General features: G+C 47.0%; 8 protein-coding genes across 8 annotated transcripts; 5 read left to right on the forward strand and 3 right to left on the reverse strand.

Annotated features, from left to right (window-relative positions):
• Window positions 1-6: 6 nt before the first annotated feature.
• BJ212DRAFT_550328 (uncharacterized protein) lies at window positions 7-1,901 on the forward strand. The gene is made up of 3 exons (XM_041343480.1): window positions 7-249; window positions 308-1,366; window positions 1,419-1,901. The coding sequence occupies exons 1-3, from the start codon at window positions 183-185 to the stop codon at window positions 1,769-1,771; spliced, it is 1,479 nt and encodes a 492-aa protein (XP_041198573.1). The 5' UTR covers window positions 7-182; the 3' UTR covers window positions 1,772-1,901.
• Window positions 1,902-2,196: 295 nt separating this feature from the next.
• BJ212DRAFT_1476147 (branched-chain alpha-keto acid dehydrogenase E1-alpha subunit) lies at window positions 2,197-4,015 on the reverse strand (the record flags this gene model as incomplete). The annotated part of the gene is made up of 10 exons (XM_041339329.1): window positions 2,197-2,310; window positions 2,357-2,621; window positions 2,671-2,749; window positions 2,806-3,103; window positions 3,164-3,332; window positions 3,392-3,447; window positions 3,506-3,514; window positions 3,567-3,645; window positions 3,696-3,721; window positions 3,779-4,015. The coding sequence occupies 10 exons, from the start codon at window positions 4,013-4,015 to the stop codon at window positions 2,197-2,199; spliced, it is 1,332 nt and encodes a 443-aa protein (XP_041198574.1).
• A 228-nt stretch (window positions 4,016-4,243) lies between these two features.
• Window positions 4,244-4,953, reverse strand: BJ212DRAFT_550394 (uncharacterized protein). Its single transcript, XM_041343481.1, has 2 exons — window positions 4,610-4,953; window positions 4,244-4,560 (listed from the first exon to the last, which is right to left on the reverse strand). Exons 1-2 carry the CDS (start codon window positions 4,809-4,811, stop codon window positions 4,319-4,321), a joined length of 444 nt encoding a protein of 147 aa, XP_041198575.1. The 5' UTR covers window positions 4,812-4,953; the 3' UTR covers window positions 4,244-4,318.
• Window positions 4,905-5,827, forward strand: BJ212DRAFT_1455121 (magnesium-dependent phosphatase-1). Its single transcript, XM_041338861.1, has 5 exons — window positions 4,905-4,985; window positions 5,039-5,236; window positions 5,300-5,471; window positions 5,524-5,569; window positions 5,625-5,827. Exons 1-5 carry the CDS (start codon window positions 4,945-4,947, stop codon window positions 5,753-5,755), a joined length of 588 nt encoding a protein of 195 aa, XP_041198576.1. The 5' UTR covers window positions 4,905-4,944; the 3' UTR covers window positions 5,756-5,827.
• Window positions 5,828-6,531: 704 nt separating this feature from the next.
• On the reverse strand, window positions 6,532-7,562 carry BJ212DRAFT_1322887 (uncharacterized protein). Its single transcript, XM_041334480.1, has 2 exons — window positions 7,039-7,562; window positions 6,532-6,977 (listed from the first exon to the last, which is right to left on the reverse strand). The coding sequence occupies exons 1-2, from the start codon at window positions 7,186-7,188 to the stop codon at window positions 6,867-6,869; spliced, it is 261 nt and encodes an 86-aa protein (XP_041198577.1). The 5' UTR covers window positions 7,189-7,562; the 3' UTR covers window positions 6,532-6,866.
• A 1-nt stretch (window position 7,563) lies between these two features.
• BJ212DRAFT_1322893 (organic solute transporter Ostalpha-domain-containing protein) lies at window positions 7,564-10,029 on the forward strand. The gene is made up of 17 exons (XM_041334481.1): window positions 7,564-7,843; window positions 7,904-7,944; window positions 7,998-8,030; window positions 8,087-8,184; window positions 8,243-8,250; window positions 8,307-8,329; window positions 8,388-8,481; window positions 8,533-8,562; window positions 8,613-8,636; window positions 8,684-8,717; window positions 8,767-8,881; window positions 8,941-9,067; window positions 9,124-9,154; window positions 9,206-9,270; window positions 9,330-9,430; window positions 9,484-9,494; window positions 9,544-10,029. Exons 1-17 carry the CDS (start codon window positions 7,718-7,720, stop codon window positions 9,771-9,773), a joined length of 1,191 nt encoding a protein of 396 aa, XP_041198578.1. The 5' UTR covers window positions 7,564-7,717; the 3' UTR covers window positions 9,774-10,029.
• Window positions 10,030-11,865: 1,836 nt separating this feature from the next.
• Window positions 11,866-13,861, forward strand: BJ212DRAFT_1295924 (uncharacterized protein; the record flags this gene model as incomplete). The annotated part of the gene is made up of 10 exons (XM_041332374.1): window positions 11,866-11,923; window positions 12,115-12,208; window positions 12,409-12,538; window positions 12,592-12,687; window positions 12,711-12,799; window positions 12,873-13,069; window positions 13,131-13,365; window positions 13,424-13,494; window positions 13,530-13,651; window positions 13,715-13,861. 10 exons carry the CDS (start codon window positions 11,866-11,868, stop codon window positions 13,859-13,861), a joined length of 1,239 nt encoding a protein of 412 aa, XP_041198579.1.
• A 1,018-nt stretch (window positions 13,862-14,879) lies between these two features.
• Window positions 14,880-19,208, forward strand: BJ212DRAFT_1584865 (uncharacterized protein). The gene is made up of 26 exons (XM_041342345.1): window positions 14,880-15,476; window positions 15,627-15,727; window positions 15,781-15,809; window positions 15,862-15,943; window positions 15,998-16,008; window positions 16,058-16,187; window positions 16,238-16,279; window positions 16,329-16,369; window positions 16,421-16,510; window positions 16,563-16,695; window positions 16,748-16,773; window positions 16,818-16,884; window positions 16,934-17,005; window positions 17,061-17,198; window positions 17,254-17,313; window positions 17,353-17,436; window positions 17,489-17,608; window positions 17,665-17,859; window positions 17,912-18,001; window positions 18,062-18,213; window positions 18,263-18,320; window positions 18,369-18,408; window positions 18,466-18,592; window positions 18,643-18,745; window positions 18,798-18,966; window positions 19,019-19,208. The coding sequence occupies exons 1-26, from the start codon at window positions 15,158-15,160 to the stop codon at window positions 19,156-19,158; spliced, it is 2,619 nt and encodes an 872-aa protein (XP_041198580.1). The 5' UTR covers window positions 14,880-15,157; the 3' UTR covers window positions 19,159-19,208.
• Window positions 19,209-20,888: the final 1,680 nt, after the last annotated feature.

Here is a 20,888-nt window from a genome sequence, read left to right on the forward strand (position 1 = left end):
GAGTTTTAATATCAAATACGGGATGGACGCTGGCGGCCTCCATCACAACCAGCCCTATTCCCACTACTACTTATCTCCTCCCGCCATTCCTTTCATCCGACCGCGCGACACAGCGGATACGCTCTTTTTCAGAAGGGGTTCTTATACCCAAACTTATAAGAAAAAAACTACATTTCAACGATATGAACAAACGAGGATTGACACACGTTCGCGTTGGGCATGCTGGTGCACCACAAACGCACCAAAAGCGTTCTTGTAAGTTTACGAATGAATGAAATGTGCATTGCACTAGATCTGATCTTCGCAGCATGCGCCACGGGCGGTTTTTATATCAGCCCCTCTCAGGGTCAAACCGTTTCCAGCAGTAGTCCCTTTAACATCACCTGGGATGCATCCTGCTTGTCCAATACACAAGCTGTTGATATCTATCTTATCGCCCCCAGCTTGAGTAGCAGTCGTATTCACGAGTGGCAAAACGTCAATTACGCCCTGGGGACCTATCAGACCAACCTCGAGACCAAGTGGTGGAATGACACCTCCACAGTCAACCTGCAGCTTTCCATCGTCACTTCCAACACACAACCATTCCTTAGCCCCTTTCCCGCGGGCCCTGTATTTACTGCTACATATACTGCACCATCCGATGGCTCTACCCCAGCCAGCGCCGATCTTAGTTCTCCTGGCGGTGTCACTTATGTCGGAAACTTCCCTTCCAGCAGCTCTTCCTCTAGCGGCAAGATCGCTGCAGGCGTCCTGGTGCCGCTGATTTTCATCGGATTGGGCGTAGCCGTCTATTTCAAATTAAGTCGCGCCAAATCCAAGGAAAAGAGCAGGCGCTTCAGCGAGGCCATCGACAAGCGTATGTCGACAATCTCCGTGGACTGGAAGTCCATGTCTGCTGCTGGTGCTTCAGCAGCTATTCGTCACAGCATGGCAGTTTCAACTGGAGGAAATCGCAACTCATCGTTTTCCTTTGGTCCAATTCGTCCCGTCAGCACTGCTGCTGTCGAAGGCGTTCCTTCTATATCAGACAAAGCCAGTTTGGACGTGCCAAGGATGTCTCAACTACGTTCCGGCTTGCGTTCTCAGACTACCTTGGGCGAGCGGGTATCACGAGTATCATTCGCTACAGACATTCGTCCATCAATCGAATCTCGTCGCACCGTCGGAACCAGTCGTGCCTTCCATACTGGCATTGTACCTCCTCTTCCTTCTAACGATGATAAGGAAGAGACGGAAGAGCTCTCCCCCACACAAACCAAGGGACCCTTTACTCTCACTCCGGATGATATTCGTGCCCGCATGTCCATTAGTGGAGCATCGGAGGTGCGTCCGAGTATGGATGAAGTTTGGCCATCCTTGAGCAGTAGGTTTCTTAAGTTGCTTCTTGTGTACTTGAAAATTGACTTTAAAAACAGTGATGCGCACGGGAAATGAAACCAGTGGAGACGATTACTTGCTGCCCCAGGAGCAGCAGAGCGTTGACATGCCTCTTCCTCCCGTCCCAGCACATCCTGCCCCGGAATCAGGTCTCACTATGATGCCCATGCCTGCCAGCGTCATGTCTCCCGACGAGATGCTCCGCGCCTATGCTGAACGGAAAATGAAGTCCCCCACTAGTTCCTTGGCATTCCCTGCCCCAGCTGCCAGCTACAACGGTAATGGTATGCGGACGTTGTACACTCCCAGCCTCTCCACCCAGGAGGGGGGAGAGCAAAACAATCGTTACACTCAGGTGTATGATGACCCCTACGCTGGCACCGCTACTTGATTCTGCAAATCTTTGGTCTGATAGTGTATCTTTACATAAGATAAAAATGTCGCTTCTTTTGGTCTATCGCGTTTCGGTTCCGTGGCCTCGGTTTCATGACGCTTCTGTACTTTTGCAGTGTTACGTTGCCTATCTGATTCCCCCTTTCCTCTTCCAGAATCGTTATCGATAAGTACGTGCCCTCCGTTAGTGGTTCTTATTGCGTATCTATTTACCTTCATACCCACGTCTCCCCATTGAGGACCTTGTACTCGCTTTGTCACGGCGCGCCGCTGGACTGGCAGCCTTCAACTATGATTACCCACTTGTGATTTGTCGGCCTGGAGCTCAGATAGCCGATCGTCACCTTGACCCAAATTTTACCATTATGCGAGTTACATATTGAAGTCTGTGCATGCATGATTGCATACGTGTGCTGTCGATCATCAATCTGAAAGTTTCTTCCCTCCGTCCTTGAGATCCCCAAGTTCGTTTTGCCACGGCTCCCATACTTTTTCATATTTCTTGAGCAGTGCCACCAGCTCCTCCTGCTGTTCCTTCTGTGGCCAAAATGAGTACGCGTCACTGACTGATCTATATACTCACTATATTCCAAGGCTCCTCCGCGTATACATCAGTGAACATGTCCTCTAGGCGAGGCTTTTTGATAGTTTCTGCGCGCTTGAATGCCTTTATCACATCACGTCTCAGACGGGACGCGAGCTCCTCCTCATCCGTCTCGTTCCACCATCCCCGGGATTCCATGAATAGGCGGAATCGCGTAATGGGGTTGTCATTCTTTTTTCTGTCTTCAACTTCCTGGCGCTCCCTATAGACATATGAGTCGTCCGATGTCGAGTGATGGCTAACCCTATAAGTCATCAGTCTCCACTAGAACTGCTCGACCACCTTCCAAGCACCGCTTTCGTGCCTCCTTGACAGCGTTCATTACCGCGAGCACGTCATTTCCGTCTACACGAACTGTATCCATACCATAACCTACAGGTGATGTTCGATTACTATTCACATGAATGCGCGAGGCGTGATCAAGTTACCTGGGCCTCTTGCACTGATACCATCGCCGTGAAATTGTTGCGAGTTCGGGGTACTGATAGCAAAACCATTATTTCTTGCTAGAAGCAATGTTGGCGAGGGTAGCGTCGAAGCAAGGAGCATTCCAGCATGAAAGTCCCCCTCTGACGCTGCGCCTTCCCCGAAAAACACGCAGGCTACATTTTTGGAGCGCCTCGCTGGGTCACGTTTAAGTGCAAATCCAACACCAGCAACTTGTGGTATTTGAGTTGCGAGCGGAGAAGATATGGTATGGAAATGATGTTGCTTGGAGCTGTAATGCTAAGGGAGCGTCAGTAGATACGAGCAAAGCTGCGAAAGGGAAAATACAAGGCGACATACCACACCTATCTGGCGGCCTTTGCTAGAATCCTCATGATTTCCAAAAGCTTGCGCCATGATACCGTCAAGAGTGAAGCCACGCCACAAGAGCACCCCCGTTTCGCGGTACTGTGCTGTAGCAGAATTAGCAAAAACATAAATAACGCAGAACTTAGTCCGACATAATACTCTGAAAACAAGAGTGTCTCGTTTTAAGTCAAATGAGACTACGTGTCTGGAGAAACTCACTCGTCATCATCAGCAAGTGCAGCAGCAGAGCCAATTACAGTGGCCTCTTCTCCATACTTGAGAGACACGAAGGTCAGCGACTAGTATTCATACCCGCACGACCAATTATCTTACGGAAGTCGCCTAAATTTAAGTTATGTAAAGGAATATCTGAGGGGTATTCTTGTCCACGTACATAGAAGGGTATTCTGCCTTGGCGTTGACCACTGCAAAGTATATCATCCAGCGTGGGAAGCAACTGCATGTTTTCGTATCTTCAAGACACTGTAAGACACAATCCCGAGTCATTGCGAAAATAACCCACAATTGCCGCGCGAACTGCTTACTGATCTGAATGAATTTTGATGTCAATGAATTTGTTTGGAGATGGAAGGGCACAATACCTACCTTAGGCACTTCAGCACCTTCTACTGGAACACCAAGCGTATCGAGAACTCTATAATTCGGTATCTTGCTACCGTCGCCAGTTACAGAATTGAAGAACGCGAGCTTTGACACGGCTGATGAATGCGTCGTGGGTACGCAGCCTACCGAAGTAGAAGCTGGTGAAGTTGAGAGCGTCCGACCATTCGAGCAAGCCCTTGTCAGCAAAGAGGAATGCCTAAATAACAAGGAATGCAGCATGTCTGGCTAGTTGCGCTGATACTGAGTAGGATCCGAGTCAAGAGCGTCACTTGGCTTGGGCCGGGTGTCGTCGATTGCGGGACGAATCCCAGGCTATCAAACGAATATCATCAATCTCGTAAACTTCGAGTCTGCCTGATAACTTCAAGATAACCTCCTTACGTCCGAACTGACTCGGCTTCATCTGTGCCGCTTTGTCAATCTGGAGTTAGTTCCAAAGCACAAAGTGTAGTTTGAATGATACTCTATTGGACCTGAGATTTGACTCACGAGTGTATGATCATTGAGACAGACTGGCTGAAATTATTCAGAATGATGATAAATGTTTTTTGGTGAAATCTTTGATCGCAGGAGGTCGATCATACCCCGCAAGGTTGAAGGCAGGGCCGCCATCGTGGTAGCATCCACGATCTTAATTTGATGGAAGAGGGCTAGCGCAGCCTCCAGAAAGGTCCGTGCGGCTGAAAAGGCTGTAGCCATAGCCACATTGTGGCCAAAATAGAAGAGGTAGAATGTCACACACATGAGGTTTCGAAGCCAACTGACTGGGTGATCTAAGTTACCAGAGGAAAGAAAGCAGCTCAGAATACGTACAATTATGTAAGTTTGAAGATTCGAAAAACAAGGGGCCAAAACACTTGGTCAAAAGTCGTTCTCCTACCCGTGTCATACCATACTCAACCCGCCGCAATGCCATAGTGAGGAGGAAGATTGCGATGCTCATATATGGGAGCAGCACTACATGCTCATATTGAAACCCGTCGGGCCTCCGACTCCAGGATTGATCGAAGATCATTGATTTCGCTTAAGATCATCGAGGTAGAATGTTTGATCGTCGTCGACGCTTTTGAGAGCCTGGGAAAATGAGGCGATGCAATAGACACCCAGGCTGGTGGTGTTCTGGACCCAAACCGTCACCTCCTGCCAATATGTCGACCAGGCTACCAAAACTGGTCGCTTTCGATCTAGAGTAAAGGATGCCTCCCATCGAGGCTTGATTGTGACTGATCGCAAAACATGTAGCTATACGCTTTGGGATTTCTGGGTCGACACTCACGTACATCCCCCATTGAGGCGACATCACGTCACTGGCAAAGTCACCGATAGCCAGCGCAATCCCAAGACAATCGAATTCTACAGGGATGTACCACAGATCATGCACCGTCTACAAGCAGCAGGCGTGATGATTGCTGCATGCTCACGGACAGATGCGCCGTCATTGTGAGTGATCTGGACGATTCCACTACCTGCTAGTAGCTCTGCACTAACATGTTGTACCCAAAGAGCTCGTGAAGCCTTGGATCTCATACTTATACCCCCAAGGACTGGTAGCGACAGCAGCGCGAAACCAATCCCCGCAATTAAGTTTTTTGACCAGCTAGAGATTTACCCTTCTTCCAAGATTAGGCATTTCAAGAAACTTCACGAGAAGACTGGGATACCCTATGACGAGATGGTAAGCAGGTGAACGTTATGCATGGAGGTCGCTGTCACGCACGTTTGGGTAGCTGTTCTTCGACGACGAATGGAGGAATCAGGAAGTAGAAGAACTTGGTACGTGAACTTACGAGCTGATGAAATACGTTTACATTAACATCAATTACACCAGGCGTGACGTTCACGCTTGTCTCAAACGGTCTCAATGACCAAATTCTAGAGAAAGGGCTAGAGGAATGGAGAAAGAGGCACCCTGTTCAAGTCATCGAAGACGTGGTAGGAGCAGATGGCACTCTTATCTAATAGTGTTTCATCAGGATAGCGTGATCGCTGATATTTCAATTGAATACATGATCTCGATGAGAGAACACTGCCTATCTGAGTTGATCATATCGATGAGCACGATGGACGATCCAGATTCTATGAAGGGGGGTTTCCCCTGCGATGAACTTATAACTTGATATCTATTCCCCGTATGACAAGCCTAGAATGCTCTCGACCGGACACAATGAGTACTCGCACCGGGGCCCTGTGTTCGTGCTAGGGACATGCCATGGTGATTTTTCGGGGCGGTGTGAGGAGTAATGTTAACATGATTGTGTCATGAGGAAATCATGTTCTGTAAGCACCTCAACAATTATTGTCAAGAGTCTATAAATGTGACTATGTTTCGGGTCTTTCCCGTCAACAGCGAGGCAGACTGGAAGCTAAAATCGCGCAATCCTAGCTTCCACGTAGATAAGCGAGGTCACAAGGAAGGACACTTCCACCGAAATGAATGCGCAAGGGGAGAAGTCACATTAAAACGCCCGTGCTACGATGCGATTGGTGGGGATGTAGAGGAGTGATTAAGAATGATATTTGGTATAGGTGTGGCCTATCACAAGGTGAACCATCCGGTTCAGGATGCAGATCAACAACCAAACTGCAGAGCTTGTGATGAAATATAGTAAGTTTCGACGTACATAGCTCCCAGATAAGGGGAAAGGAGTTGGTTGGGAGGATAAGCTCTGCTGGCTTCATTTCCGCAGTATCTTCCCTCCAGCAAAGATCATTGAAACTGCCACAAACAAACCAGAGCGTAAATGGCGCGAAAATATCCCTGAACTGACACAGTCCAAACTCATCTTGGACATCGATAGTTCCGGAACTGGATACAGCTGCGAAATTTGCGATCCACAGGGAGAAACGGTACGAACTCTGCCGAAGGTGAGGGCAGGGCTGCGCGAGGACTATAAAAGATTGTCTGGTTGTACTCCATTCGACTACCACAACCACACCCTCGCTCATACTTTTCTCTCGTGCAAATAATACACGATGGCCGCTGCAAAGAAAGCTGCTAAGACTGGTATGCCTGACCTTTGTCTCTATTTGGGTGACGTCTGACAGGCGTTTGATATTTTACAATCTTCGATTACTTTGCTGGGATCACTGTTGATACACAGGCGCTCCCACTACTGGCGGTGCTGCTTCCGGAGCTGTACCAAGCCCACCCACCAAGGGTGCCCCTACACCAGTGTGTGACCTGTCCAATGATTATTGACACCAATAAATTTCGTCAATCTTGCAGAGTAAAGGTGCCAAACCTCCTGTACCTGCCGCAGAGGCTCCTGCCGCCAAGGCAAAAACCAAGGTTCCGAAGAAGAAATAAACCCCGCGCGCTTTGTGGTTTTTGTTTGGAAGCACCAGGACGATGGCGGTAATGATGACAGACCAAGCGCCCCTAGAATGCACATGTACACCTGCCGCGATGTATGAGATTTAGTAACATATGGAATTGAGGCTGTACCACAAATGCTCCCTGACGCCTGTGCTCAGCATGTCAACGTTTCGACTCAGTGGGTCCTGAAGCTTGGCCTTTAAAAACAAATAGTAGCGCTTATGCACAATTAAAAAACCGAAAAGAAGTGCATGAGCGCCAGTTGAAGTATTCGCTTCTAGCACTGCTGGAAGCAATCTGGAAATAGACGACTTGATCAGCTGAAGCCCTATGCCAAAGAAGTCGTAGGTCCATGGCGCGCTAGTATAGCCTTCAGAAGAGTTGAACGTTACAAAAGGCAAGAAAAATAAAACAAGATCAAGTGTGTCATAACATTACGTAAACATGCATTGCTTTGTGCAAACAGTCTGCAGTCCATTTTCGCCTCCTCGAACGATTCAAGCGCTTCAGCTACTGGTTTAGCTTCCTCTTATACCCGCCGTTGTAATATCCGCTCAGTGGAACACCAATTATACTGACACAGGCTTTTACCACCACAACCTATTATGACGCCGACTTGCCCGTCCGATAACACTATAGACGTGGACCAATCCAGCTTCTGGAGCTCTGGCAATCTGAACTGGGACGAACATCGAATAGGATGGGCGATTGCGGGAGGATGTGCTATGCTAGTATGTTCATCTTCATTGGTTCATATATATCCCAGGTGGTTTATCATCAATTCCACACAGACAGTTCTTATTTCAATGGTTTCGGTCCTGGGGCATTGTCGGTAAGGCGTCATGAATGTTGGAAGTATCTTTCGATTCCAATTCGTTACATCAGAAATTATACCAAACCCAGCGAGCAGCGTCAAATGTGCGTCCGTCACTTCTTCCTTGAGTGCTTTTCTTCATGCCTTGTCCTACTTTCAGTCTGCGAATCCTGTACATGCCACCAGTATACGCTGTTATTTCATTCTTTTCCTACCGATATTTCCGGAGTTACACATACTACTCGCTCATCGAAACCGGTAAGTTGTCGTGACAGCCCTGTCGCATGCTGAGTTGATAGCGCCCTAATCCTTTTAGCATACGAGGTAATTGATTGCCGTATACACTATCTTTGACCATTGTCTCATAAAAATTTCATCAGGCTATCACCTTGAGTGCATTCCTGTTTGTGGTTTGTTTTTGATCGCATAGACACCCCGCTTACTTGTCGACCGTATGATAGACTCCTTTTGATCGAATTCGTGGCAGACACGGCCGCAGGTCGCGATGCCACAAAGGCAATTGAACGAAAGGGTAAAAGGAGTTTACCGATTCCTGTGCGTATTTTACTTCACATTCTCTACAACTACATGTTAATCTCCCCATAGTTCTGCTGTTGGAAATATCGACCAACAAAGGTATGCTGTTGCTGATGCCTTGGGAGTCTTTCCCTCACACACTTCTTCAGCCTTACTTCATGTACACCGTCAAGGTAAGTCAGTTACTGAGTGCTTTGACAAATACCCATTTTTAGTGTAGTGGTCAGTTTTACAATACGTTATCTTCCGACCAGGTGAGGTCGAATCAGTCCACACACAGATAGACATCTCACGTTATAGCAGCTGTATCTATCGCTGGAATCGTCTGTGAAGTATACAACGTGCTTTGCGAGTCTGGCCCTTACAGCATATATTTTGCCAATGTCTATCTCGAGGCCATTGATTTCGTCAGTATCAGGTGCGTCCAAGCCTTGATGTGATAGAGATCTGACCCATAACGTATCGTCGCTTGAATAGTGTGGCACTCTATGGTCTTTTGCTGTTTTATGGACTCACCAAAGAGGAATTGGTTGGGCGACGACCAATGGCTAAATTTCTCTCCATCAAGCTCATCGTGATGTTCACTTTTTATCAGTCCTTTGTCGTGAGCTCTTCCCTCCTTTATAGTTGTTACCCACTTTACGCCCGAGTCATTTTCAGTTTAGCGCACTGGAAGGCCGTGTCATCAAAGGTGTGTCTTTTCAGAACCCTAATTTACTCGATGCTGACATGAGCGCCGAAGCTACCGAATACTGGACTGCGGCCAATATCGCAGATGGTCTTAATGCGCTGGCCATTTGCATTGAGGTTAGTTACCACCCCCTGCATACAACGCGGGAGCCTCGTGTTGACTTATCGCGCCACAGATGGTTTTCTTCTCGGTACTGATGATGTGGGCATACACAGTCAATGAATACAAAGCGGCAGAAGACAAGAAGACAAGCATATGGCGTCCATTATGGGACAGGTGCGTCTATATCCCATGACAGATGAATATTTCAATTGCTGATATCTTCATAGCGTCAATTACTGTAAGCGCTCCATGATATCTTTCTAATCTATTGCCTAACACACTGCCAGGGGATTTTATCACAGAGATAGGAGGCTCATTCAAGTTCTTCTTTAACTACACCCGTGGCGCCTCGTCAACTCACTCAAGTAGGAAGATGAATTTTGCACAGGCATTTGGGGTCGGCGGTAGGTCAGTGAAAGATGGTGATAAGTCACTCACCGAGGAATCAATAAGGCTAGCTCCATATCCCTACAGTGACCCCCACAACGCCAACAGCGCCAGTCCCGTGTTGTCATAATCAGGTCAAACCAGTGTTACATATCAAGGACATCTTCATTATCTATCTCACTTTACTTGCTTGCTTTTATATATCCACACTCTTTACCTGCGTATAACTGTGTTATCGACCTTTAATACGTCTGACTACGCGACACCACAGAAGTTCGGCAGTGCCGAACATGTCTGCATGTATAACATTGTACTATACCATTTTGTACATAGAACGCGATGAGTATAACGTGCCAGCTTTTATAATTATATTTACAAGATATCTCATCTTCGATGAAAAGTGCGCGTCTGAAACGGCTGGTAGGAACTGCGGACTGGTGGAAACACGCTTCGCGCCTGGGCATTTGCAACTTCTGAATGGACTTGGGGCAAAGCCCGATGTAGACAGTACATGCTATATACTATGGCATTCTATTGACATTGCTAGCATTGGTATAATTGAGACCATTGACTCGCACTCCGTACGAAGGTTTGAGGTGGTGGAACATCGGAAACCAACCTAAGGCTGACGGGGATAGGGTGTATGCGCGGTTACACTAGGTTTTCACGGGTACGGTTCTTTGCAGGTGCGCTTGGGAGGTTGAGTCTGGGTATGCGCGAGGAACGAGAGGACTTAGTTCCTTTTCAGTCGTTGTCTGTGACGTTCCCGAAATCTCGTTCTAGGCGTTTCGTGGCGGTAATGTACTTGAACAAGTCGGAGATGTGCTTGTTGCTACTGAGAATACTGCGGATATGGTAAGCGCGGTTGGGGAATGATCTTTGTAGGGAGCCAAGGTGCCTAAAACCTCAGCGTGTACAGAGGACAAACGAGGGTTAAGGGGAGCCGAAATTGGGGATTCGAAGAATCAGAACGATACCTTACAAGAGTGGAGCCGCGGCGTTTAGATACTAGTAACGCGATGTTGCAGTTTCGCAGCTGCTTGGCAGATGGAACAGCGTCTGGTCCTCGACTATCAAACCTACGCCACCGTGACAGATGTTTTTGAGAAGATCGATCGCATTGAATTAGGAAATTAATAAAGTGAGAAACATAATGCATGACATTATGAAACCACCATGGGTATAATTTCTAGATGGCTGGGAGGTGAGGCGTCGTCAATGACTCAACAGTCTGATCATGAGGAACACGGACCTCTCCCTTCTGCCCTGTCATCGCGACCGCGACAGTTTAACACCCCATTTACGGTCACTCGCGCTAAGACGAAATTTCGATTAATTCATAACTTAAACTATAGTGGGATAGTGCGACTACACTCTGTATATTTGCACCAATGAGGATCAGTAGGGAGTCGGCTCTCAATCAAGTAGCTCCTCTTCATAAGGCGTGCGAGTCTACTCGGGACTCGAGACCTGCATCTAGGTGACCAATTTTGCATTGAGGCGTCTGGGCAGAGGGGATCCAGAGTCTCGAAGGTATACATCAAGAAGTGAGTTTAAAGAGAGCTTGACTCTACTGATCTTTGTTAGATGCACCGGTGCATGCTTCCCGATGCTCCAACATCTCGGACATGGTCCGCCTGAGTTCAGGTTATTAGCCTAGGATATCAATGATCAATAGTCGGAAAATGCCTCACGTCATTGAGTACCAAGTGGATACGACGTCTTCACCCTCGGGTCGTACGATCACGAAAAGCGATATCACGATCGAGCCAGTGGGTGGAATGTATAAAAAGGTATGACGAAGCGGAAACAAAATATGACTGGTGCAGTAACAAGGGATATGATGAGCACCTCGGACATGAGTAACAGAAAAATGTTCACTAACGTGGAACTACTTTGTATACTTGGAACTTGGAACTTGGAACAGTGACTTCACGACCTCGTTCAAAAGCTCTGCGACTTTTATATTTCTTAAAGGCTGATAGTAAGGTTGCTGACAGGCACGGATCGATCAGAAGGGCCGGGGATAGCGCAAGTGTGGTGCTCAATGGTTTCATCCAGTTCGAATAGGAAGCCCCACTACTGGAATCAGTATCGAAACGGCTGATGGCAATGTTGTTCGAATGGCAGGTCAAGATTGCCACTTGAGGCCCTGACTCGGTCAGTCTACCCATAACTTGAAGTATCGGAAATCATACCAACTAGATATCGCTCATCAATCGATGGAGGGCACCAGTGACGCGAAACCGGATGACCAGCTCGGCGAGGAGTATTTCAGTAGTGAGCATAAACCAGATCAAGATAACGTGGACGCGCCAAATGGATCGAAACTTGAGCAAAGGGCGAGCTGAGTGATGGTTGATCCCACGATTATCGACTTGAAAGCGAAAGGCCCTACTTATTGGGAAATTTTAAAAGACCACATGCTCAATTTGCGACTGCGTAAATTAGCCACCCTGTCCGAATCTCAGACCGGAACTCTCCCATGGCCAGCCTCGAGGTAGTGAATTGCATTGCGGCACTTCGGAAAGGCGATGAAGCAGGAACCAACCAGAGATATTCACAGTAAGAGGCGCAGCCCGATTCAGATTAGGCAAAGGCACTGGCTTCCATCTAGGCTATGACCTCATCGATGTACTCAATGTGCTGTGTCGTTCCAGCAAGTTTTGATGACTGTCTGTTGCGGTCGCACAGCAGCATACTGCCTTGAGCAATCTTTATATATACCTCCAGTTTGCGATTAACGTTCATTAGCAACTTGACAGCATACTACTTGCCATGCAAATGTGGTCCTGGAACACGCAACCCAATTCGCATGCGCAACGCAAGTTCATCGAACTTATATTCGATCGAACTGGAAAGTATGCCAACTGGGACCCACCCTCCGAAATTCAGGTGCGTGCTATTGTGGCTTAAATACCTATCTGTTGCATGCTAATCTCGAGCAGGTTGGGTCGTACGGAAGGATTGACAAGGCCACGGGGAACTTGTCGTCGAAGGCAACATCTACTCAGATAAATTCAGGCATTCTCTCATCAGTGCAGGTATCGACCCTGAATCTGATGAGCATCATGCTAAAGACTGTCCGGATGAGACTGAATTCACGACTTGGTCTAAGAACGTGAAACGCATCGAGATGAACGTCGATTCTTATGCGTGAGTTCCCAATTCCCTAGTGTTCAATCCGCCTGTCTTGATACTAATATCGGGTTCCGATCGTTTCTATCAGAGGTGTACCTGGGATTGCCGCAGCAAGTATCAAAGGGACATGGCAGGTTAAGAAAGGCACCACTGGCGCTGTCTTGCTCATGAATAACCCTCGCATGAAACACATCACGTCTGACGTTCTTGGGAAGCTCGCGAGCATCAAATTTCTTCAGACCATGCATCTCGTAACAAAGGTGTTTTATTGTCCTGCGTTCTCTTGTACCTCTCAGATACAAGTGAGAGCATTATCCAATCGCAAAGAAAATCATTGCTGATACAGGTGCAGGCGGCGAGAAGATCAGTATGGCTCTTGTAGCTTCCGCACCCGTTGTAGCGCCCGTAGGCACTCTTGAAACAAAGGCTTCGATGAGATGGTGGAGTGACACACAAACTGGATTGGCACGTCACGGATGCAAGACGGAGCATTGCTTTACCCCCTTGTATGAACTTTTACATGTCAGGCACCCTCGTAACAGGCGGTCGTCGCCATCCCCAGAACGCACAGGCGAACAGTTGTGAGTGCACCAGTGCTGCGGTCAGGCTGACGTTTTGGCTGACTGAGGGACATTCTAGGTGGGTTCCCGCTCCCGTCCCGTGGGCACCTCTCCTCGAGGACGGCTACAGAGGTGCCAATATACATCAACGTGAGTTATCGCTATCTAACTGGCCAAATGTGTAGTTAAGAACTCTTTGCACAGGAGAATACAGATTCCAGTGACTCTGAGGAAGAATGAGGTCGTCAAGAGTATACCAGAAACAACACGACTGTCACACGGACTGCACATTGTAGATAGTTTCAATGTAACAGAATATCATGCTTCTATAATCTCCATCAGGGTTCATGTGTCTCAACAAGTTATATAGACCACCCAGATCTGGACAGCTAACAAGAGCGATCAACGTTTCACTGTTCCAGTGGAATCTGCCTACGCACTGTCTATACAGCCCGATACAACGCTACCTGCAGCGCGCGTGCAATCCAATCGCCCTAGACCACCAATTATGCTGTAAAGGGGAGAAACAACCTGGCATCGACAGACCACAGAGAGCCTATTATAATCCAGAGAATTGCATTGCTAGATCTCCTCATCGGAGCTCGACACATCGCTCATGGTAGTGTGACAAGGTGATAAGAAAATATACCCCGATTCTTCCGATGAGATGGGAGGGTATCCTCAAGAAAGGTCGTCCCATGACTATGGATCGTGTTAAACTGAGGCCAGTATTGCCCAGGACTGTTGGGGGTAACACCGATGAGCCAAAACGATGCCGGATGTGACATTGGAACTGACTTACAGAATGTTCCCTGCGTTCATAATTAGCAAACAACGTGTATTTTTGTGATAGGACTTACTTCTAGATGAGTTCGGGTAATGAGAAGAGATCCATGAGTACTCGAGGCAAATGGAACAGCGTGAGGCAGGATAACGTTGTCTGGACTTCAACCTGTCCTATGATGTTGTAACGGAGGCAGTAATGAAGCTTCCCTATCATAGTTTGATCTGGCCACGATTGTTCGTGATACCAGCAAGCTATTTCACTTGGATGTGTGCTGTGAGCTGGCAGGTCTGCCAAGTAAATCAAGAAGGACGGTCAACATTATGCATAATTAGAGGCAATCAAACTGTTCGATATGTTGAACATCGATCATTGCATCGCTACGCAAGGCTAGCTGATAAGATTGCACTGAGATGGAAGATAGTCTGATGGACTGGTAGGCCGATAGAACGACACCCTGGAACTTGTGTGGTTGCGGAAGTTGAGAGCCGGGTGGCTGGAGTTCAACACCTCGTTGCAAAGGGGGTTCAGATGAGCCTGGTCCAGAGAAACAGTCGAATACATAGTACTGTTATATATACGCACCTGGAAGATTTTACACATGTGGCCAGATCGAATCATATACAAAGCTCAGCACCTAGCGATGATACTCTGACGAGTTAAGTTTTGAATGATATATGTACAGTTAAGGTGCGGCATTTCAAATTCAATTTGAGTGTCCAATGTAGCGCCCTTCTTACAAAGCCCTCATCTGTCCATATTTCCATAATATATAACTAATTCAATAGAATGACACCCATCTTCAATATCATGGCTGCGGAAGTTGCGAGCCGGTTAGCTGGAAACTCCACACCTCGTTGCAAGAAATCGGCGGGTTCGTGCTAGGAGGCCTGAGGAATCAGAATCCATCAACTTGGTTCGAGCCTGCACTTTGATCGATAAAATATAAACTTCCAACTCCAACCCTCCAAGCTCCAACAATCCCTGTGTCTGCGAGTGACTAGCGATCACTGACTGGCACGGCGGTCCATGGAGGGACAAGTTGAAGTATGCAGCTCGGAAGTCGAAGATCGCGGGATATACATGTCATTACCACATGACGCACAGTCATGTTACAACCTCATTTGGCGCATGAATAAGAACTTGGAACGAGAGCTCGAAAAAGTTGGTCGAAGAGGAAGGGAGGGTTACGACAAGGACCTTCAGAGATGGAAGGCTGAAGCACACGATCTCGGCAACTGCAAACCTCGGACTCGAAAGCTTGCCTTTATCGGTAGGACAGGAGCTGGCAAAAGTACAGCTATCAATGCCATATTGGGCGCGCCAGTGTTATCAACGCGAGCAGACGTGAGTGATGATTGTTACCTGCTACTACTATTATTACCGTTAAGTTTGAGCGCTCACTGATTGGAATTATCGGACTGCATCTCGCAGGGGTTAGCTTATTCATTGATACTTACCTTATTTATTCTGACGCTTTTGGCACGTTGTGCGGGTAGCGCGTGCACGTCTGTTCAGACTGAAATAATCTACGAAGATTTGCACCCTTCAACTTGGAGAGCAAGCGTTAACTTCATCGAAAAAGATGAGTGGAAAAAAGTGAGTTTTCGTGACTTTCTCTTATACCCAACATATGGGCCGATGTTCCATAGACTCTGCAAATTCTTCTAGATGATATCGCGTAGGTGTTCACCCAGAAAGCTTTTTTCCCACATCACATCTATCACACGCAGTCCTGTCTGTGAAGTTGGTGCTTTGAAGATCGAACATGATGATTTCAGGCCTGCGTTGGATGCATGGGGCATCCTAAAAGAGGAATGATCTTTCGATGCTACTATATGAGCTATGCTGATGTCATTGTCGATATAGGTCTATCCTCAGTAAGTCGTGACTTCAAGCTGAATTTTCATTCACGGTTGCTTGCTGCAGCCTTCGTGCACTATCATTCCCACCGCCTCATCAAGACGTACATGCACTCCTGCAACACGAACCCGTGGTATCCATACTTGGTACCACCATTCAGACGACAGGCACAGGCTTTGATAGCCTGGAATTGCAGGAAAGTCGGCAATGAATATTTCGTACTCCATTGATCTAAACCATGCACAGCTCCGGCCATATTTAACTTCGTATGTAACAGAGGAACAGCCGGTGCGTCACGCAAGTCTTAAAATCGTAGATGACCCTGTGATTGTTCAAGATCCTCCAGTTGGAGCCATCTGTCTGGCATCTGGTAGACAGGTATACATCTCAGCGACACTAATCGTGTAGTATCCTCACTTTGCAATTTAGTGTTCGTATTTATGGAGCATTTGAAGTGCTCGCATCCGGTGCTGTCACACTCGTGGACATCCCTGGTTTCGGGGATGCCAATAAAACAAGGTTTTGTAGCACTATGGATATTTATTTCCTTGCACTGACCGTGTTTTCACAGAACCAAGCGTACCAAAGAATACCTCAAAAATGTTGAAGTAGTAATACTAGGTTTGAAAAACGAGATGAACGGATTTGTCTTACCACTAATATTTGCATCAGTTGCAGACATCAAGCGCGCAGCTGATGACCAGGTAAAACGGATGAACATACTGATCTGATTTGACTTATCAATTCCGTTGCTAGGCCATGCACAACTACGTTGAGAAATTGTAAGTGCTCAACAACTTCCCGGAACTGTGTGCTCACGTTTCAGCTTGCATCAAATGATTGCAATAGATGGCCGCATAGAATCGCTGTTAATTGTGCTCACCGGAGCGGACGTATGTTGCCATTTTTCTCCAGTCCATGTACCTCACACATTCAGACTAGGTACGAATCAACGAGGACCAGCTGCATCACCTCAGTTCAAACCAACGCCAGATAATCCAGAAAATGCATCAGGTGCACAAGCTAGATTGAATTGATACCAGCTTCGCAGCACTTATGCATGCAGTAGGAGATCGTCCATCTCAGCAAAAGCCTGGATGAGCAAGAGAAACAATTCGACATGTTCTTTCTCGACTTCTATATGGCTCCGAAGGATAGTCCTGAGTTTGTGGGGCTGTCGGAGCGCCTATGCTCGACCAAAGAGATGGTTCGACGTTCATTTACTTCGAGCATGAATGTGTCTGACCTAATTTGCGATCCAGAAGGGCCAGACAGCTAGTAGACTGCATTTGGCAAAAGCTGCCAAAGACACATACATTGCAGTACGTATACCTATTTGATGCCTTGATATCTACTCACAGGCATTTTGTCAGCACCAACGATCTGCTCGGGCACGAAGTGTCTTTCTGGAGCTCTATCGTCAAGTATACTGTAGTATTAAGCAGGTGTGAAGATCAACTTCCTGAAATGTACCATAGTCAACTCTTCTTTTGTTAGGACTCTGCCAGTCAACCCCCTTTGTTACCTATTTTCTGCATTGGAAGTGTGGATTACACCCAACTTTTGGTGACAGATAGACAATACCGAGCTCCGGTGGTTTTTACTGACCTCGAAGATGTTTGTTTCCCCTCTGGCTAACCAAAATCTTTTTGCTGATGATTTTTTGAGTGTAGACTGGTATTCCGCATTTGTGTCGTTATATTCATGATTTTGGTTCCGAGAAAGCGATCTCAGATATCAATGCCCACGTGCACAGGTCAACATTGCTGTGGGAATCAATTGAGAGCTACTTTCTTTCTTCACGGCGAGATTCGAGGCTCGCAGCCTATGAGGATGCAGCAAGAAACCTGGTGGAAGCTCTCAAGGATGTAAGTCAGAAGTTATTGCTTTATAGTACAAATGTACTAATTCAAGCAAAAGACTGTCAACGAGATACGCAAAATTTCAGGAGCGAAGATCGACAACAACATGAACGAACTGGAACAAGCTCTTCGAATTGAAGCTGAAAAGGTGAGCACCACACTCCTCGTCTGTAAATGACTGGTTAATAAAATATCGACCGTCCACTAGGTAGCTGAGCGCAGTCTCAACACCATCAAGATGCTCGGAGAGAATCGTCAATGGTGCAGCTACCGTTCTCTCATGCGCCGAGAGGGTGAATGGCGATCAACAGATCTCAATGAGGACCTCGTTCACGGAATGTTAGAAGGCAATGCATCAAGGTTTGTCACTTCACGACAGTAAAGCTGCTCGCCTAAATTATCGAGAAAGTGTGTGGCACAGGTTATTCAACGATTTTATAAGAACAGAGCTCCATTCGCTCGTTGTGGTGAGCACCGTGGCGCATGATTTATAATCTACTCTGACTTGATTGAAGGATATTTCGAATCTTTGCAACGACACAGTTCAATCTATCAGTAAGTCACCTACTCCATGAATGAGACAACCTGAACATCAACCTCATTTCTGTGCAGAGAACAGAGCCCAACGAACGACAGCAATTGCACCACACATTGACAATGCATGTAACTTTATACATCCATCTAATACCATCAATCCTGCACGAGACCAATACTTGTCAGCCCTTTTGACAATGCAAAGGTAAGGTCTTCTGTCACCATGATCTGTTTACATTGACTGTATCATCGCAGGGAATTTTGCGGTTCGTTCAAGGGACTTCTCCGCGCTGCGTTGGAGGACCACTATCACGTTGTTGGAAGGGAATCTGGTGTAGGAATGTTTTCACGAATGAAGGTGGGTACAACCCTGACTCTTTGTAAAAATCACAACTATTGTCTCACATTAGGCCCAGGATCTGAATGAAGAACAATTTAGTCCAATAAAGGCCCGAGAATTATATACTAGGCTCGTCGATCAAGTCATGACAGCTGTCCGAATGGCAAGGAATAAGGGGGAAACAGCACTCGACGAAGCACTTGCCCGTTTGTACGCAATCATTGACCGTTCTCTTGTCTGTACGTCACGCTGCCTTCAACCTGAACAGGCATGAACTGATTTCGACGTTAGGCGTGCAGGGAGATGATCAAATATGCAAGGTCACACGGAGGAATATGCAGAAATTTCTCGACAAAGAATACAGTACCCCACTGGCAGAAACGATGATGATCATGGATAGGTATCAAGAGCGCAACACAGCACCAAGATAGGTGATAATATAGTAATCATAGATCAATGTATTGCACTGAGGTTGGAATCGTACGTCATGATACGGTTTAGATTCGATGCCAAGATCCAGCTTTGCAAATACCCAAGGTCTTAGCTACGAGTGAATACCTACTAGTACAAACATAGCAATGTATAGACAGCAAACATGAAAAGTGTGAAATGCTGGACAAGAAAGCAGTCAGGACTTAAAGGATGACATGTACAGCTAATAGCAGAAGTGTTACCCAGGGCCCCAGCATGCACAAAGGACTTTGCAAATGTAGGTGAGAGACAATGGTATGAGGTGAATGACAATAGCATGGGCAGGGTAGGAGGAGCAGCGGTCCTAATGGAAGGAGACCAACTAGTGAGGGAAAAGAGATTCTATCTGGGAAGTGATGAGGAGCACACGGTATATGAGGGCAAGCTAGTGGGAATGATACTTGCAGTCAAATTGCTGAGAGAGGAGATCAGAAGAAGGGGAGGGGAGATACCAACCATGGCCTTGGGAGTAGACAACCAGGCAGCGATAAAGGCAACCAGAGCATTCCAATCCAAACCCGGCCATTATCTGATGGACATCTTTCATGACAACCTACACCACCTCCTACCAAATGCAGACAACAAGAAGCTCATCATCAGATGGTCCACAGGCCACATCAGCATCCCAGGCAATGAGGAGGCAGACGAACAAGCAAAACACACAGCCTGAGGAGAGACATTGGAACAGGACAGACTCCCCCCATCCCTCTGCAATAAAGACGGCACCCCCCATGCACTCCCACACAGCAAATCAGCAATCAAACAGATGTTCAAAAAGAAGATCAAAAGCGAGGCAATCCGTGTAGCCCAAAAGTCACACAGACATGCAAAATTCAAAGACATTGATCCATCACACCCATCCAACCACTTTGCCAAAATGTCAGACAAGATTCCCAGACACCATACCTCACTATTGATCCAGCTCCACACCAGACACATCACCCTCAACAAACACCTGAATCGCATCTTGAAAGCACCCTCCCCAATCTGTCCATCATGCCAAGAACAAGAGGAAACAGTACACCACTTTCTACTAGCATGTCCAGCACACACAAGACACAGAAACACCATGCAAGCAGAGATAGGACCCAAAGCGAGACAACTGAAACACCTCCTAAGCAAAGAAAAAAGCCTCAAACCACTCTTCAAGTTTATCACATGCACCCACCAATTTGTCAGCACCTTCAGAGATGTACTCCTGGAAGACAACAAAGCAGAATGTAGAGAGAGAGATGGTTAGCCAGAAAAACCACCAAAAAAACCCCAGCCATGCCTTAAGACAGCACCCATCATCCCTGCACAAGCCCAGACCAGTACTATAGTCACCACCACAACCCATTGCACATACAACCATAGAACACAGTAGATTACCACATGTAATGTCCAGCATAGGGCCCTGCCCCACCAGACAATAAACAAGGATTAAAATAAATAAAAAATTGCATGGGCAGTGAGAAGGTTTGATGTCATGGTAGGTTCGTCGATAACTGGTGCATACGCTCCGTGAGCGCGAGACGACATATAAAGAGAATGCAACGAGGAATCCGACGGCGGTTGTGCGAACGAGAGCTAATCTCGACATCTCCTCACGTGATGTTTTTAACCGGTGCATCGCGTCGTGATTATAGTTGCAAAGTTCCTCCACCTGTCAGGGTTTATACGTATTAGCCCATGGGTCAGAACAGGATCC

This window comes from Suillus subaureus, assembly GCF_016647635.1.
Source record: "Suillus subaureus strain MN1 chromosome Unknown BJ212scaffold_3, whole genome shotgun sequence".
NCBI classification, from domain to species: domain Eukaryota; kingdom Fungi; phylum Basidiomycota; class Agaricomycetes; order Boletales; family Suillaceae; genus Suillus; species Suillus subaureus.